The 18802-nt window shown below is 39.9% G+C and overlaps 1 protein-coding gene across 4 annotated transcripts in view; it reads right to left on the bottom strand.

The window, feature by feature from the left end:
* Window positions 1–456: 456 nt before the first annotated feature.
* Window positions 457–18802, bottom strand: part of LOC124518718 (zinc finger protein 260-like) — a 30139-nt gene continuing 11793 nt past the window's right edge. The window contains exons 4-7 of one of the 4 annotated variants that reach the window (XM_047088766.1): window positions 16146–16272; window positions 15604–15699; window positions 11445–11500; window positions 458–4420 (exon numbers count right to left, since the gene is read on the bottom strand). In XM_047088766.1, coding sequence (XP_046944722.1) covers window positions 2175–4420; window positions 11445–11500; window positions 15604–15644 — 2343 coding nt within the window. In that variant the 5' untranslated portion in view covers window positions 15645–15699; window positions 16146–16272 and the 3' untranslated portion in view covers window positions 458–2174. Of the gene's footprint in view, window positions 4421–11444; window positions 11501–15561; window positions 15700–16145; window positions 16273–18802 lie in introns of all 4 variants that reach the window. The other 3 variants (XM_047088764.1, XM_047088762.1, XM_047088763.1) reach the window with 3 other exon arrangements.

Below are 18802 nucleotides of genomic sequence, written 5' to 3'. Positions count from 1 at the left end.
GGATAAAGATGTGGTGTGTATATATACAATGGAGTATTACTCAGCAATCAGAAAGAATAAAATCTTGCCACTTGCACTACATGGATGGAACTGGAGGGTATTATCCTAAGTGAAATTAGTCAAAGACAAATATCATATGACTTCATTCATACGAGGACTTTAAGAGACAAAACAGATGAACATAAGGGAAGGGAAACAAAAATAATATAAAAACTGGGAGGGGGACAAAACAGAAGAGACTCATAAATATGGAGAAGAAACAGAGGGTTACAGGAGGGGTTGTGGGAGGGGGGATGGGATAAATGGGTAAGGGGCACTAAGGAATCTACTCCTGAAATCATTGTTGCACTATATGCTAACTAATTTGGATGTAAATTTATACACACACACACACACACACACACACACACACATACACAAAATAAAACTCAAGTTGGATACTTAAATAGGGTATATTTAACCATATTTAAATGACTGCCCAGAGATGATTTTTTTAAATTTTGAAACATTATTGTTTTAATAATGAAACTTAAAATTTTGAAAATCAGACAGGATAATAGACATTATTGCTACAGTTACATAATCATATATTATGCTTTATTAAAACAAATCAACTAAAGCATATGTATAAATATAAAAACCATGCATCTGAAGACAAAAACAAGTTACAAAACACGTGTTCCCACCGATACCCTAACAAATCAATCACACACACACACACACACACACACACACAAACATACATTAAAGTATTATTGTAAAAGTAATGAGACATGGATCAATATTAACTAAATCGAGAAAAGTGCTGAAGGTGGAAAAAGTTACAGGGTATGGGATAGTTTTGAGGACGGTATGCAGAGAATTCAACTATTCTCGTAGTACATTACTTCCAACCTGCAGCAGGCACACAGGCACACAATGGTTATGCTATTGCTCATAATTTGACACACATAGGAAATATGTCAAGTTTCTCCCCCCTGGAAAGACAGGCTATAATTGGGTCAACAGGCTTGAATTCAAGCAACAAAGCTAAGATGCTCTTCCTGTAAATTTGAACTGGGGCACAAAGGTCATATGCACTAGAGTACTACAGAGTATACATTCAATGTTATTTCTGGTTCCAGAACCTACGAAGAGGAAGCAGACACATCCTTCAGACTGCCCCTGGCTGGTTGGCGGTGTACATTCTGGGCTGGGCCAGTCCACGGTGGGAACCCCTATAGTAGATCCCAGGAGGAACCAGACCATCACACATTATTTGCGGAGGTAACAGCATAGTTGGGGGGTGGACTAATCAAAAACATACGATGGCTCATGATAGGGAATGTCACGGGGTGACACGTGTTTCTCCAAAAGTGAAATCAGAGACTGAGAAGATTATTCTGTTTATTTGTTCTTTTCAAAAAGCTTCACATTGCATGGTTAGTATTTTTATAAATGTCTACCATCAGATTTATTTCTATTAAAGAATTCTGAGATCAGAGAAAAGCATAACTTTAGGGATAAGAGATCTAAAGGAAAATTTCTGTCCATATTTCCTGAAGACATACTTCCTTCAATACAATCTTCAGATATAATAAAGTCTGAATTTTGTTAAAGCCTGTACATTCAAAACATGTTTAGGACTTCCTCTCACTATCAATTGTGTTGCTCAACAAAGGGCATTTCTGATAAAGTTGCTCAACTACGTCTGCTGCATTCTTTGGGTATCCCCCCTATTACTCCTCTGACCTACAAATGAGTACAACTTGTGGGCGAAGGTCTCAAAAAAAATGTAAGATGCTGACAGTTTTTCCCAAATGTGGTCTGATTACTAATGGCCAAATTCTGGAAGAACATTTTCATATCTTTGATTGACAGGATTACCTCCTATGTAAATTCTTGGTTTAATAAGCTCTAATTCATAATAAAATAATCCCCCATACTCCCTACACGTATCAGTAGGCTTTCTTCCACATGCAGTCATTTTTAGTTGTCTTATTTACATCAGATTTTCAAACATTCATCAAATTCAGAGTGTTTTCCCTTATGAGTATTCTCGTTTGCTCTGGAAGATGACTTCTGGTAAGAGATTTGCCATTCTTTACATTCTTTGAGTCACGTCCTTTGTAAATTTTCCATGGTATTTTGAGGTATGACTCACGAGAGAAAGATTCCTCTCACTGCTATATTTACTAGTTTTCTTCCTCTGTGTGTAACCTTGGATGTACTGTGATAACTGATTTCTTGGCAGTTACCTCGCACTCAATACATTCATAGGGTTTCTCTCTTACGTGTCTTCTCTGATGTACTTTGAGGCCTGAGTTGCAACTGAAGGTTTTCCCACAATGCTTACACTCATAGGGTTTCTCTCCTGTGTGTGTTCTCTGATGCTTAGTGAGATCTGACTTATGATAGAAGGACTTCCCACATTCGTTACACTTATAAGGTTTCTCCCCTGTGTGTATCCTTTGATGTACGGTGAGAACAGATTTCTCTGAAAATGATTTCCCACACTCGTTACATTCATAGGGCTTCTCACCTGTGTGAGTCCTCTGATGTGATCTGAGGACTGAACTGCAAGTGAAAGTCTTCCCACACTGATTACAGTGATAGGATTTCTCCCCTCTGTGTGTTCTCTTATGTACTATATATTCTGGCTTAAGGTAGAAAGTTTTCCCACATTTTTTGCATACATAGGGTTTCTCCCCTGTATGACTTCTCTGGTGTACTGTAAGGTATGAATTCCTAGAGAAGAATTTCCCACATTCCTTACATTCATAGGGTTTCTCACCTGTGTGAGTTCTGTGGTGTTTAGTGAGGTCCGATTTATTGTAGAAGGTTTTCCCACATTCATTACACCTGTAAGGTTTCTCGCCTGTGTGTATCCTCTGATGTACTGTGAGAACTGATTTCTCAGAAAAGGATTTCCCACACTCGTTACATTCATAGGGTTTCTCCTTTGTGTGAGTTCTCTGATGAACTTTTAGGCCCGAGTTACGACTAAAGGTTTTCCCGCACTGATTACATCCATAGGGTTTTCCCCCTATGTGAGTTTTCTCATGTTTCGTGACATCTGACTTGTGACAGAAGGTTTTCCCACAGAGCTCACATTCGTAGGGCTTCTCCCCTGTGTGAGTTCTCAGATGTACTGTAAGGTACGAGTTTCTGGAGAAGAATTTCCCACACTGATGACACTCATAGGGTTTCTCGCCTGTGTGTGTTTTCTGATGTATTGTGAGGACTGAGTTGCTTATGAAGGTTTTTCCACATTGGTTACATTCATAGGGCTTCTCCCCTGTGTGAATCCTCTGGTGTACTGTGAGATAGGACTTATGGTAGAAACACTTCCCACATTCCTTACATTCATAGGGCTTCTCTCCTGTGTGAGTCCTCTGATGAATTATGAGGTGTGAACTCCTAGAGAAGCATTTCCCACAGGCCTTACATTCGTAGGGTTTCTCTCCTGTGTGGATTCTCTGATGTAAAGTGAGGAGGGATTTCCGAGAGAAGCATTTCCCACATTCCTTACATTCATATGGTTTCTCTCTTGGATGTATTTTCTGGTGTTTGGTGAGTTTTGACTTTTTGCAGAATGCTTTTCCACATTCGTTACATTCATGGACTTTGTCTCCTACGTGTGTTCTTGGAGTTATATTAAGAACGGACTTCTCCCAGAAAGGTTCTCCCAAGTTGTTATATTCAAATACTCTATCTCCTGTGTCAGGGAAGTCTGATCTCCTATTGAAACTAACCACTCTGTCAATGTACTCATAACCCTTCACCTTTAAACGAACTCTAGGTTTCAAGACGGAGGACTTCTCAAATGTTTTACCGTATTCATTAAACTCATGAAGATTTTCCATTCTTTGTGCTATCTTACAGACTACGAGGGTTGCATTATTACAGAACGTTTTATCAGATTCATTATGTTCACGAGGACTCTCTCCTATACAAGCTTGGTTATATGGGACAAGTGCCTTCTCATGGAACTCTTTCCCGTATTCCTCATATTCCTTATTCCTTTGAATTAAGCATTGTTGTACATTTTTAATTTTCTGATATGGAATGAAATCTTCATTACGACTTACATATTTTTGATTCTGAATGAATTCACAAGGTTTCTCCCCCATTTGAGTTTTTTCAGGGTTACTATGAAGGAACAATTTCCCACATGGATTGAGGTCATCAGGCTTCTTACTTAAATAGTTTTTCTTATTAATAATTAATTCTGAAATACATTTCAAATTCATACCACATGAGTCACATTTACAGGGTATTTTTATGGAAGGAATGCTGTCTGTGCTGAAATTAAAAATGTTTCCTAATACATTACCTCTGTGTACAGTCAGTGTTTTGTTGTTGATAAATGGAGCCTGCCATAAATGTCTGTGCTGGATTTCTTGATTCTGTTCTAGTTGGTTATCAACTCTGCAGACTTCTAGAAATGAAGGAAAAAAACAAAACAAAACAACCACAACAATCATAAGTAACGAATCTTATGGTAATTATGATGAAATTACACTTACAAACAAATGCCCTATTACACAGTTGACTTAGTTTTATGAAATAAGACAGATCCAAATAGTCGTGTTGCCCCATCCTTTTGTATCAGAAGAAATAAAACCTGACAGGGTGGAAAAAGGGGGATAGAAACTTATAACAAACACAACTATATTTGGCAATTTACAAATATGTACTTCAAGACTTCATATACACAGTAGAAATAAATATAAAGCACGGTGAAGAAAAGGAAACAGTCATTGAAAAAAAAGGGGGCTGATCTAGGAATGGGAAATACAGAGAACTAGAGAGGCCCTAAAGAAGTAGATGAGAATGCCCTAAAGAGGTACCAGAGGGATGATCGGATATTCTGAAGGATCAGACTTTAGGTAATTTTCTTCCCATCCTTACATTGTGCACCTAAATTCTATGGTTTACATGTTTCCAGTTTCATCCCCTTCTTTTTAAAATTACCTCTGTTTTGGGGTGTCTGGGTGGCTCAGTTAAATGTCTGACTCCTGGTTTCAGCTCAAGTCATGATCTCAGTTTGTGAGTTCGAGCCCCACATCAGGCTCTGTGCTGACAGCATGGAGCCTGCCTGGGATTCCCTCTCTCCCTCCCTCTCTTTCTGCCCTTCCTCCAGTCTATCTCTCAAAATAAATAAACTTAAAAAAAATTTTTTTTAATTATGTCTATTTTGTTACACGTTAACTTATTATACTGTCAATGCCAAATTAAATCCCCAAAACACCGATTTCTTTGTGCTTATGAAAGGACTCCTGTAACGTAGCTTCTAAGTTTCCCTCCAGTCATGTTACTTACAAATGTCGACCAGGAGGGGCGCCTGGGTGGCGCAGTCGGTTAAGCGTCCGACTTCAGCCAGGTCACGATCTCGCGGTCCGTGAGTTCGAGCCCCGCGTCAGGCTCTGGGCTGATGGCTCAGAGCCTGGAGCCTGTTTCCCATTCTGTGTCTCCCTCTCTCTCTGCCCCTCCCCCGTTCATGCTCTGTTTCTCTCTGTCCCAAAAATAAATAAACGTTGAAAAAAAAAAATTAAAAAAAAAAAAAACAAATGTCGACCAGGAAATATGAAATCAGATGAGAAAGAAGGCTGAAATGACCAAATCCATCAACTGTTTTTAGTTGTGGTATATTCAGCTTAGTCTCAGAGTTTGTTCAAAAGGGAACCTCTGCTATCACCAGATGCTAGTTTTCCCCCATTTTAAACATGCTCTGATATAATAGTAATAATTTTTTCTTGACACTCAGATCTCTACCTTTCTTGGTTTTATTCATAACCATGGAAGACCTGACCTAAAACACTAAAAGATATTTATATTTATTTACCCTATGAATTCTCAGCCATACTTCACATTACCTTCTTGCTTAGTACATACAATGTAAAACCTATTCACAGCCCATTGTCTCCAAGTGCCATCACAGCAAACAGACTGCAGTTATAATTCTGGGGGGGAGGGGAGGGTACTTTTTACTAACAATATACATAATTAGTTGTTGTTCAACTAATCACTTCACAAGTCCATAATAAATGTCTTCTTTCTAGAAATGCCAGACTATTAACTTGCCAAAACTTGTTCAAGTTCAACCAAGACTTTTCACTCAGCGAGCTTACATTCCCACTTTGGACTTGCTCACAACTTCATTCTTCAGGAAAATGACATGTCTCGTAATTCATATGTCTTCACAATTCTCAAACTTCTCTACAATTTCAAGTCCCACATACACTGAAATTTAAAATCAATCACATTCTATACATCTCATTCTATCACAACATTAGATTATACTGCCTTGAAACATAAACATATCCTGTTAATTGCTGAAATTTAGAATACTCAGTAGTCTTTTTTTCTTTTTCCAACCGCAAACTATGGTATCAGAAGTATTTATATCTGATTTCCTCTAAATTCATCTGAGTGGATTCTGAAAGTAATGGTCCTTAACAAGTGGTGTGCTTTCCAAAACAAAGATCAAGTTTGTTCTTGATCAAATTTATAATTTTGGATGAGAATCTACAGGTTTATAACCCAACATGTGGGTTTAGAAATTAATTTCTCATAGTACTTTCTGAATGAATGTATATAGGCTCTCTCACTCAAGAGTCACAGTTAATGAATTAAGTAATGATCCAATATCTACTCTATGTTATATAACAAAAAAAAAGTATGCCCTCAGAAAAAATTATAATCCAGACAATAGCTTCATTCAAAATCCATACACCATCAGGAACCAGGTTCTACAGCAGATAATGTAAACCAAAGCAATGAAGGAACATTTTACATTACAAAAGGTGTGGAAAGCTGAGTGTAAACTTAAAATTCATGACGATGATATTCACAACAGGAACAGTAACAGACCGTTTCCGTGAGCCAGGTACCGTTCCATGTACTCTTCATGTGTTAATTCACAAGAATTAGCAAATACATTAGAAATGAAATGTGACATTGTAGGGCAGGAAAGCATATCTGGGGGTAAAACTCAGGAAGAAGGATTAAATGGGAGTTTAGCACCAGTTCTGTGCCACACAGATGAGATGTAGCCACATTTAAGGGTCATTAAATGAGGAAAACTTAAATTTGCTATATTACATATTGTGGAAAATATAACTCAGGATATTAACATGATAAATCAGATGCTTTGTGGGGCAAAGTCTAATTTCATTTAGGAGTTAGACCATCAAAGAGTAAAACAGTATGCCCAAGTGTTTTGGGGGATGTCAGTGCAAAATGAGAATATAAAATAATTTGCAAAGTTTACAAAATAACAACAATACTGATCTAACATTAGGAAGGAAGGAAGAAGGCAGAAAAATAAAATACTATGACGGTCAGTTGTAAGAGTAGAAGACTCAGAGAATGTAACAAATGAAGTGGGGAAAATCTACGATTTGTAAATGCTAATTGTAATATTAGTTCTTGTCACACTGAAGGGATCGGGATGTCCTACCCAGGACGTCCTACACACAGGCAAGTAGAACGCTGAATGTTGAGTGGGCAAAAGATGAAGATAGAAACATGGACTTCTCAGGATAAACGAAAACCTGGTATCTTAGCCATAGGAAGGTATTACCCTATTCTGAAGATCCAATTTGACAAGATGTCTTTTAACAGATAAATTTAGTCGGTTCGATGGTGATTATCGAAATGTTGCAAAGTCCTCTCTTGCATTTTACTTGGTACTTTACATTGACCACAGTTATCCATTCTATTGATTCTCCTTTCCTTTTTGGGCTAATTTTGTATCTTTTCTGTTTCTTCTTTACAACTTTGAAAGTTACACACACTGGTTTCTCAGCTTTAGGTGGCTTTCTGTTAATCTTACCATAAATACTTAACTTGAAATCTGAAGTAATTCAAAATCTTGAACCTCTTTTTCTGAATAAAAGAAGTATCAAACTCAGTTTGACCACCCCTCACCTCATTTATATGCAGTTATTGTTTTGCCGATCATAGTGTCTTTTTTAGTCCCACACATTAGATATCTTCATCATTTTATACACATTATTGTTCAGATTTACCTGGATGTTTTCTAATTTCCTATCACTAACTGCTCTTTCTCTCATCTCCAGCATCCTTTTGGGGATCATATTCTCTTTTCTAGTAGTATCTCCATTACAATTTTACAATGAAATTACACAATAAAAGGTACGGCTTCTATCGTTTATTTCAGGATCAACCGAAGTTTTACAATATGCTCCGACAAGAACTCTCCCGTTGACTAATAAACCTTAGTTAGGCTCCACTGAGCCCTGTTCTCAACTAGGCCTTTCCATGTTTATCCATGCTGAATTCGGTTCTAGCAAGAGTCCTTTTAAGTCAGTCTAGTGGGAAGCCCCTCACCCTTGATATCTGATCAAGTTCCTTATTCCCTGCCCTTGATGTGCCTGGTCTGCACTTAGCAAGAATCCCCCTACCCCTGATGTCCCTCTTAGTACTGTTCTATCCAGTGATCCCCCCAGATTGTTGGCTATAAGTCCCTAGCTGCCTTAGCAGTATTTGGAGTTGAGCTCAGTTTTACTGAAGCTTCTCACTTACTATTCCCATAGCTATTGAGTAAAATCTGTATCTATCACCTTTAGCTGGAGTCTGGCTTTATTCCTCTTTGAAATAGCATCAGCTCAGTCAACTGCTGCAAGAGGAACAGGAGCAGAGAGGTAAACCCTCTGTGACACAGGCTTGGAAGGGCGGCTGAAAATGCAGCACAGACACTGATGAAATTCTCCTGACACAGGACAGTCAAGGACTATGGAACACAATCAAATACAGCCACACATAAGTAACTGCAGTCCCTGCCAAAAATAAAGGATGAAATACATCAAACCACAAATTTAAGAAACAGAAAGCAGGGGCACCTGGGGGGCTCAGTCAGTTGAGCATTTGACTCTTGACTTTGGCTCAAGGCATGATCTCACAGTTCTCGAGTTCAAGCCCCACATCGGGCTCTGCGCTGACGCGCGGAGCCTGCTTTGGATTCTCTCTCTCCCTCTCTGCCCCTCCCCCACTCGTGCTCTCTCTCAAAATAAACTTAAAAAAAAAAGAAAAAGGAAACTGAGAAAACAGCAAGGAATACCCAGAAAACCTCAAAATCAAATCAAAGCTAAACAGCTGAAAACCAAAATGAAAAGAAAATCTTGAAAGCAACAAAACAGAATATTAAAGAACAGAAGAACAAACACTTGAAAATCACAGGAGGAGGGGGCGTTAAGCCAGAAGAAAATGAAGTGAATCTTTCAAGTATGTGCAGAAATGAGTGTCAACGCAGAATTTTGTATCTAGAGAAAACATGTTTCATAAATGAAGAGGAAATAAAGGCTCTTTGGACAAATAAAAGTGGAGAGAATTCACTGCCAACACATCCATGTTGTAAGAAATACTAAAAGGAGTATTAGAAAGAGTAAGCTGCACAAAGAAATACAGTGCTAATGGTTTAAAAAAAGAAAGTAAATAAAAGATGCCTTGTGGGGTTTGAAGTAAAATATCACATAGAATGGGAGGAACAGAAGTATATTGACATAAGATTGCAAAGCTACATGTAAACTAGTATGTCATTTGAAATCAGACTGATAAATTAAAGATGTTGTATTCCATAGGGCAAACACTTAAATGCTTGAAATATTCTTATTAAAAAATAGAGGTTTTCACACTAGGTAAAACAGACCCAACCATACGGGTCTTTGAATGCTATCGATAGAAAATCCACTCTAAATATAAATAGGCTAAAAGTTAAAAGATGGAGGGGTACCTGGGTGGCTCAGTTGGTTAAGCCTCCAACTCTTGATTTCAGCTCAGGTCAAGACATCATGGTTCGGGAGTTCAAGCCCAGAGTTGGGCTCTGAGCTGGCAGTGTGGAGCCTGCCTGGGATTCTCTCCCTCTCTTTCTCTCTGCCCCTCCCCCGCTTGTGCTCTCGCTCTCAAAAGAAATAAATCAACTTAACAACAAAAAAAGTAAAAAGATGGAAAAAGATATACATGGAAACGTTGATTAAAAGAAAGGTGAAGGTACTATGTATGCGTCTTTCTTTTTTTGCCTCCAGCATTCTGACTAAAAACTGAGGGTTCCTGTGACTAGCCAGCCCACCTCAGGTTTGATAATTTGCTACAACAACTCACAGAACTCAGAAAACAACTTACGTATTTATTACTAGTTTATTATAAAAGATTCAACTCTGGAACAGCCAGAAGGAAAACACACATTGGCAAGGGTTTGGGCCGTGAGCGGTGTGTGAGCGTGTGGAACTCTGGGCACGCAACTCAACACTCCTCAAACTCTGTTGTTTAGAAGTGTTTACGGAGGTTTCATTGCCCGGGCTTGAATGATTAAATCACAGGCCGCTGGTGGCAGCCAGCCCCTTGCTGAAGCGGTCTAGTGGCCCCCAGCATCCAGTCAGCCCAGTATACCAAAGACCCTCTTCTCATGCCAGAGACCCCAAGGGATTATGGAGCCGTGTGTACAAGGAATCACATATGAAGTTCAAAATTCTGTTATATTCTAGCCTCTGTCACTACCTAAAAACTGCAATAGACCCCCCCAGTTTTATCTGAATGAAATTCAAATTTAGCGGCATGGCTGAGAACATCAAGATCAAGTTCATGCTGAGGTCTCCAACTTTACTCCATGCTGTTGCTCACTGCACTTGCCACGCCAGAGCCACACCAGCCGTCCTACCGTTGACCCGACAAGTCAAGCGCGCTCCCCTCTCTCTCAGAAAATGCTCTTCTCAGGGATCACATGGTTTAGGTCCTTTTCAACTAAAATTCTGAAGAAGCCACCTGGGCCACTTGGCTTAAACAGTCCACCTATCCCAAATGCCCTCGATCACATCACCTCATTTTCTTATCTTTAAAACCCTTCATAATGGGGCGCCTGGGTGGCTCAGTTGGTTAAGCATCCGACTTCAGCTCGGGATGATCTTGCGGTTCATCCGTTCGAGTGCTGTGCTGACAGCTCAGAGCCTGGAGCCTGCTTCCAATTCCGTGTCTCCCTCTCTCTATGCTCCCAACTCACGTGTGCGTGCACGCGGGGGCTCTTTCTCTTTCTCAAAAATAAACATTAAAAAGAAAATTAAAAAAAAAATAAAAAATAAAACCCTTCATAGCATTCAGCATGACCTGAAATTATAAGATTAAATTATTTGCACCCTTGTTTATTGTCTACTTCTTCGTCTATGGTCCTTACCTCTATGCCTCCCTCCTGAATCTAAGCTCCACGAAAGCAGAATCCTTGATGTATCTTTGATGTATCCCAAGCTTTTAGGAGAGCATTAGTTAAATGTTAGCTGGAGGTGTAAACTTCCTGAATGCCTATTTTAGCAAGGCACTGTGATTTGTACCTTGCCTCATCTGATGCTCGTACGTATTGTGACAAAGGTCTTACTATTGAAATATACAATGAGGAAACAGAGGCTCACAGAGGTTAAGTGACTTGTCTAAGCTAATAAATGGCTTACCTAGGATTTGTGGAGTAGGTGTATGAATATCAAAGCACACTTCAGAGCAAAAAGTTCTACGAGAGATAGAGACATCATCATAACGGGGTCATCTCATTAAGAGAAGAACATAAAAATCCTTATATTTATACACTTAATAATAATTCTTAATGATTCTTTAAAAAAAAGTTTTTTTAATGTTTATTTTTGAGAGAGAGAGAGAGAGAGAGAGAGAGCGCACAAGCAGGGGAGAGGCAGAGAGAGAGGGATCCACAGTCTAAAACAGGCTCCAGTCTCCGAACTGTCAGCACAGAGCCCAACACGGGGCTCGAACCCACGAGCCGTGATATCATGACCTGAGCCGAAGTCGACGCTTAACCAACTGAGCCACCCAGGCGCCCCAATAATAAATCTTTAAATAGATAAAGCAAAACCTAACAGAACTGAAAGGAGAAATAAATGAATACAAAATTCTAGCTGGAGACTCGAACGGTGCTATCTCACTGTGTCACTGACAAAGCTTTTGAGTGTTCTAGCCCCATCCCATCTTGCCATCAGCCCAGTGACTTTTAGTTTACTGCTTCATACGGAGCAGTGATTTTTCAGGAATGCACATATCGTGTTATAACAGGTGTATTCATACATCTTCATTTCTCTCCACTTGTTTTTAGCCTCCTTTTATCTACACAGACACCCAGCCTTTGTGTTGCCCAGATTTGCAACTGGTACATTCTCTTCTGTCAGCTAGCTCCCACAATTGCTTTAATTAGTTCTTCAGTTAAATTCAAAGCCCACCACCAGTCTTTTTACCATGCTTTCTTTCTGTCACTCCTTGGTTACCTGACACTCATTCTCTAATAGAGGCTTCCAGGAACAATGATCCTAGGGTTCTTGCCCATTCGAAAAAGATTTGTTCCTCATTAAAGAAGATCTTCTTAAATGGGTATAATACTGTCAATGGAACACACTACGTATTTTGTAGGAACTGCTGTGCTAATTCTTACCTACAGATTTAACTATGGAAAAGTCTGAAGCTAGTTGGACTTTCTCTTTTATTGGCTGGTTATCAAATTGACTCTTTGTTTTTGAAATCCCGTCCCTTTATTAGAATCTATCCTAATGTGGATGCGACTAGCCCTTTTATACAGATTCAATTGCACCTCTCCCTCCAACCCCCCCCACAAAAAGTGTTCCTGGGTTATTTTAAATATTTGTTCTATTTCCTTTACTTTCCCATTTGGGGGACGAACTGTAGGCAGAGCATGCGGGTGAGCTCTAATCTTCAGGACTCATTTCAGCTGCTTCTCGCTCGCATGTCTCACTTCCTTCTGAATGTAATTTCAACACTATCTGTTCTTTCTCGCGATTCCTCCAATTTCCTTTCTTGACTGTGATTTTATTTTTTGTTTCAATTCTTTTCTGACTTTGACACCCCACAATTTGTTTTCTATTAACATCTTTCTTAAAAACTTGTATCACAGAGGTAATTAATTCCATTAGTTCTCTCTTTTGAAACTCATTATTTAATATTTGGTCACACTATTTATCTACTTTATGACTACTTTGATCAAATGACAATTCAATCACCTACTATCTTTCTTGCCGATCTTTGTCCTCCCTTTTTTCTTGCAACAGTTTTGTATGTATTTTGTGCTGGTTCCTGTTCAATTACTCAGGCTGAAAGGAGGTGAGCTTTGTAAGGAACAGCACGCTGCACAAGGTTTACTCGAGAGAAGGGAAGAGAGTCACGTCTTAGGCTGACGAGGTAATTCCTTATGAACAAGCATTTTGCACATGTACTGGACTCAGTTTATAGATCAGCCAAACTCTGCCTTCCTTCGTAGCCAGAGCGGCCTTGGCAGCGGCTTCTCTCTTGGCGATCCCTGCGTCGGGTCACCACGCTGGCACTGCTGTCGCTCCAGAGTGAGGAACGGCAGGTGTCGAGCTGACTTCCAGAAACTACGTGCCCCGGTAACCGAACTGGACCCACGGAGGCTCTGGGGCCCCAGCATCTGCCCAGACAAACCGTCTGATGCAATCCAGAAAAGAAAGGTAGTTAAACCTCTACAGAACAATTGCATCTAATAAAGGAGAACAGGAAGAAGACCACAGATCTATCGTTCTCCCTTCCACCTCTCCGACACACCGCTCTGGGACACAGCGGTTCACATGAAGACTCTGACAATACCCTGTTGGTCCGAGCGACCCGATGTGCTAATTACAGAGCTCTGGTCACCAAGGCAACTGCCGTCTGGAACTTTCCTTTCCTCCTAACTGCTTCCCTCATTTTTGTAGAAGGTCTGCACATCCTTACCAATTGTTACCGAGTGAGTTTTTGCTTCAAATCCTGTGTCCTGCAAGTACCCACTAAGAGCGCGTAAGATTCTCTCTCCCCATTTAGACATCTGTGAGACGGTTTTCCCAGACGTAAAGCCTCTCTTGCGCTATCACAGAAACAGAAGAGGCTACTGGAAGATATGTTTCGTTTCTACACTTTACTACATCTGCTTGGCAGAAGCAAACTGCATCCGAGGGAGCTCAGCCATCTAGGGCACAGCACTGCTGTTAATCTAAGTTTTATGTTTCACACCTCAGACTACGCACTCTGTTCACGAAAAGCACTGCGCCAGTCCCCCGGAGCATCAGAAATGCTTTTGTTTTCTACCCGCCTGCTGATACACACGCTCCTTGATTTGTCCAATTTCGCACCGTTTACACCTGTACTGATTTGGGATTTCAGATATCCTCTCGTGTCATAGTGACATGTATGTGGTTCATTTTCCTTAATGCTTCTGGGTGGTTTGTGAGCAGAGACAGAAAAAAGGCTGACGTTACGTATTCTTCAAAACGTTCATTTTGTTTTTGAAAACTGTCTTAACTTGGCTACAGGACGCCACATTCTCTGTTTCCACCTTATCCCCAAACTGCTTTTCTCTCTTCTTCACTGAGCTTTGTCATTTTAATGACTTCTGAGAGCTGGTAGCCCAGGGGACAGTCTTCAGACCTCTCAGATCTGTTCATTGGTACCTCTAAGGAGAGGCTGTCTGGTCCCTTAGGCTCAGACACTAAATTTAAAAACTTTAAGTACTACCATAAATTGATAATTTCCAAATAAATCATCTCCAACCTGGGGTCTCCCCTAAACTACCTCTGCTCAAACAGTCACTTACTTACTCCCAGGTAAACCTGGACAGTTTATAATCACCTGAAACTTGGTATGTGCAGTCTAAACTCCTATGACTTCTAAACTGCTTCTCCCCAATCTCCCCCCATCTTGGCAACCGGTACCCATTCATCCAATTGCTCTGGCTGAAATCCTTGGAGTTGCTGACTCCTTTCTTTCTCTCACATTCCTCACCCAACTCACAGCACATCTTATAGGTCCCACCTTCAAACCATAACCAGAAGCCAACCATGGCTACTCTTCTCCGCCACTCCCAACCGGGGGTGTCCTATCCCCCCTCCTCAGAGACTGCAGTACTGTCCTGCTGGTCTCCCTTTCATCCCTCTGCCCCAGTAGTATTTTCTTTGCCCAGTGGCCAGAGAGAAAAGTTAAAAGAAAAATAGGCATATGTGGCTTAGTAGGTAAAATCCTACCAATGGCTTTTCATTTGACTCAGTATAAAATCAGTCTTTATCATGGCCTGAATGGCCCTATGTAATTTGAGCTCTGTTACCTCCACAATGTCAACTCTTACCACTCTCTGCTCACTCATTTCCCCTAGTCCACAGTGACACGTGTGTGTCCTCAAAAACACCAAGTACATTCCTGCCTCGGTGGACTGACATTTAATGTCTCCTCTGCCATCCATAATCCTCACCTCATTCCGTTCAACTTGATATCACCCAAGTGCCTTCCTGAACCTCTTTTCTCAAGTATAACATTTCATTAGTTTTCATCTTTAACTTCCTCGCTATTTTATTGGCATATTACGCGTTTGCGTGTTACATATGAACTGTTGTTTGTTTATCTTTCTCTCCCTATCAGAATGCAGGGTCCACGAAGTGAGGAACAAATTTAGTTTGCTGAAGTATTTCTGGCGCCTAAAACCTTCGTGCCACACAGTGGGTACTCAGTATTTGCTGAATGTGAAAATGAACATACAAGCAAGCACCTGAGAATAAAAGGAATTCATACCATGCCATCGGGTGTCCATCCGTTTAACACATACTAACTCACCTGGGCAGCTCTGGTCTAGGGACTCTTCCTCTACGAGCCATGGCTGCTGTCCTTGTTCCAGCCTGAAGATCACGTCTGGTTTAGGGACGCAGCACCCTGTGAATGGGAAACGACATGGCAACTGGGCTAGGCCCATGGGTTTCAGGGCCTTTGAAGAACACAGAAAATGAAGCTTCAGGGGCCAAATACAATCTTTCATTGAAATAGAAAACATTCTTTTTTTTTTTTTAATGTTTATTTATTTGGGGGGGGGGGCAGAGAGAGAAGGAGACACAGAATCGAAGAAGGCTCCAGGCTGAGGTGTCAGTACAGAGCCTGACACAGACCGTGAGATCATGACCTGAGCCAAAGTCAGACGCTTAACCGACTAAGTCACCCAGGAGCCCCGAAAAAGAAAACATTCTTTATGGTGTTTCAACAATCCTTCCCCTTAATACTTGAGTATCAAGCCTCCATATCACTAAATTCAACAAAGCTTCTAGAGGTTTCAAATCAAGAAAGGATGTGCATACTAGCAGTCTACATGACAAACAACCCCTTACCCACTGCGACAAGGTGGCTGTAGTTCTCCAGCATCACGTCCCTGTACAGGGTCCTCTGGGCAGGGTCCAGGTGCTGCCACTCTTCCTGGGAGAAGCCCACAGTCACATCCTCAAATGATAAGGATCCCTGAAACAGCACGTTTGTGTTTAAGTGTAAGTAATCAGAACTGGAAGGCATGGAACAGCTGTCAGAGAACCGTTAGGGAGTTCGCCATTCACAGGCAATTAGAAAATGTGTTATGGCATGTCTACTTGTGCACTTGACTGGAAAGGTCCTCACCGCTGTGCTAAGTTACCGGGGTCGTGGTACGTGCCTACGTGCCATAAAGACCTCTCCTACTCTGAGAATCTGAAGACCAATAACACCACGTCACTGTCCTCAAGGAGCACATAATATGACAAACACACATAAACGTGTAAGCAACGTAACTGCGATGAGATGTTACTACAGGAAAAAGATGCACGATGTAGATGGAGGTTACAGAGGGGAGAAAAGTTCTACTCCTGCTACTGCGGTGGGTTTCACTGATAACAGAGTATCATTCACGAAACTAGGGCACCAGCATCACCATGTATATGTCCAAAATATGTAGTGAAAGCAGTAACAATGAACACACAGGGGAGTACTGCTGGGACTCTGAGAAGATAAAGAGCTATAGTGGTATTCAGGGAACGTGGTACGAGCAATTCTGGACGTAACTCCAGTAGAATAGGGGCATCCAAAATATTTGGTTACTCTTCTAAGAAATCTTTCTTTCATAAGATTGTCAACTTATAATGTGAATCTATATATTAAGTTTCCTCATTATTTTTTTCTAAGTCACTTTTATTGTTTTCAACTGAATAAATTTGGCACGTAACATTGTGTAACTCTGATACACCTATATATTATAATGATTGCCAGCATAGCTCTATTTACCACATTACCTAATGATAATACACGGTGTTACTGTCTATATTCATTTCACCATACATTAGATTTCTCCTTTCTTTTTTTTTTTTTTTTTTGGATTAAAATAAATGTAGGGAGGCATCTGAGTATTTTCTTCCCATAACTGAACAGACTCTTGCACAGTCCCTGGGTTATATATGACCCACTTAGGAGATGACCACTGTGGAAAATATTGCAAGAAACAGACACAAGCAGGCAGAGACAGAGACGTATCATTCCCAGGTTATCAAAACAAACAGCTAATAAATGCTCATGCCATATATTAAAAACTAGTTAACAGGGAAAAGATTAGACTATTACCCAGAAATTTTTTAAGTATTATTGAGAATAAACAAGGAATACCCGAATAAATGAATACACTATATTCATGGATTGGATAACTCAATATTACAAAAACCTAATTTCTCCCCAAATTAGCCTATAAATCAGAACGATTGGTTAAATCCAGACAATCAGAATTAAAATCTTGGCAGATATTTCTGTGGAAGCTGACAAGTTCATTCTCAAACTTATGAAGAAACTCAAATGACCAAGAATAACCAAAGCCATCTTGGAGAACAAAATGAGTAAACTCACAATGATGTAGGCAGAATTCCAAGATGACCTCCAAAGAGCCTCACACTGATATAATCTTCTCTTAAGTGGGAGAGACTTGTGTTCCTGTGATATTGTGTTCCTTGTGTTATGTTATATTCAATGGCAAAACAGGTTTTGCAAGTATAATTAAGATCCCTTAATCAGCTGACTCTGATCTAAATGGGAGATTGCCTTGGGTGGGCCTGACCTAATCATGTGAGTCACTTAAAGAGGGTAAAATATCAGAGACATTCTTCTACTGATCTGAAAGAAGCAGGCTACTCTGAGTTCTAGAGCTATGTAGAAATAAATTCTGCTACATATGTATGGAAGGGAACCCAGGTGACACTTTGATTGCAACCTTACGCCTAAGAGGACCTAGATAACCTATTTCCAGACTCCTTATCCACAAAAACTGTGAGATAATAAATTTGTGTTGTTCTTACCTGTAAAATTTGAGGTAATTTATTATGAAGTACAAAACTGATGTACTAGTGGATATAAAGATTTATTCCAAAGTTAGAGTAATTTAACAGAGTGCACTATCAGTAAAAGAATAAACTGAAAGGTCAATGGAGCTAAATTTATAATCTAGAATCTGACCCACAAACATGGACACCTGGTTTATTAAAAAAAAGAAAAACAAAGTGTTACTAGTAAAGCAGTGAGAAAAGGACATTGAAAAAAAAATTTGATTTCAATCTCACATAATATGTGAAAATCAATTCCAGATGGACTGTAGGTTGAAATGCGATCAGTAAAACTTCCAGAATATTACACAAAAAACTATCTTCACAATCTGTAGACAAGCAAAAAAGATGTAAGCAAGACACCAAAAACACTAACCATAAAGAAAAAGCGTGAAATTAGTAGGAGGACAGTGAAGTGAAGAACTTCTATTAATCAAAAGGAAATAATTTTTTAAAAAAGCAAACCAGAGAACAGGAAATTTTAGCAACATCTTGAAATGATACAGGGATTATATCCAAAATATATAAAACGCTCCTAAAATCAGTAAGGAACAACATGAACTAATGGAAAAATGGGAAAAGGACCTAACACAGTGACTTCACAAAAGAAAAGATCCATGGCCAATCAACATGGGAAAAGTGCTCAACCCACACCATCA

The sequence above is a fragment of the Lynx rufus genome, unplaced genomic scaffold (genome assembly GCF_022079265.1).
Source record: "Lynx rufus isolate CCGP_SWC_20201006 ecotype Redwood Valley unplaced genomic scaffold, mLynRuf1.p SCAF_25, whole genome shotgun sequence".
NCBI classification, from domain to species: Eukaryota; Metazoa; Chordata; class Mammalia; order Carnivora; family Felidae; genus Lynx; species Lynx rufus.
Note: the sequence above shows the minus strand (reverse complement) of the source record. Positions and strands in the feature narration are given on the sequence as shown.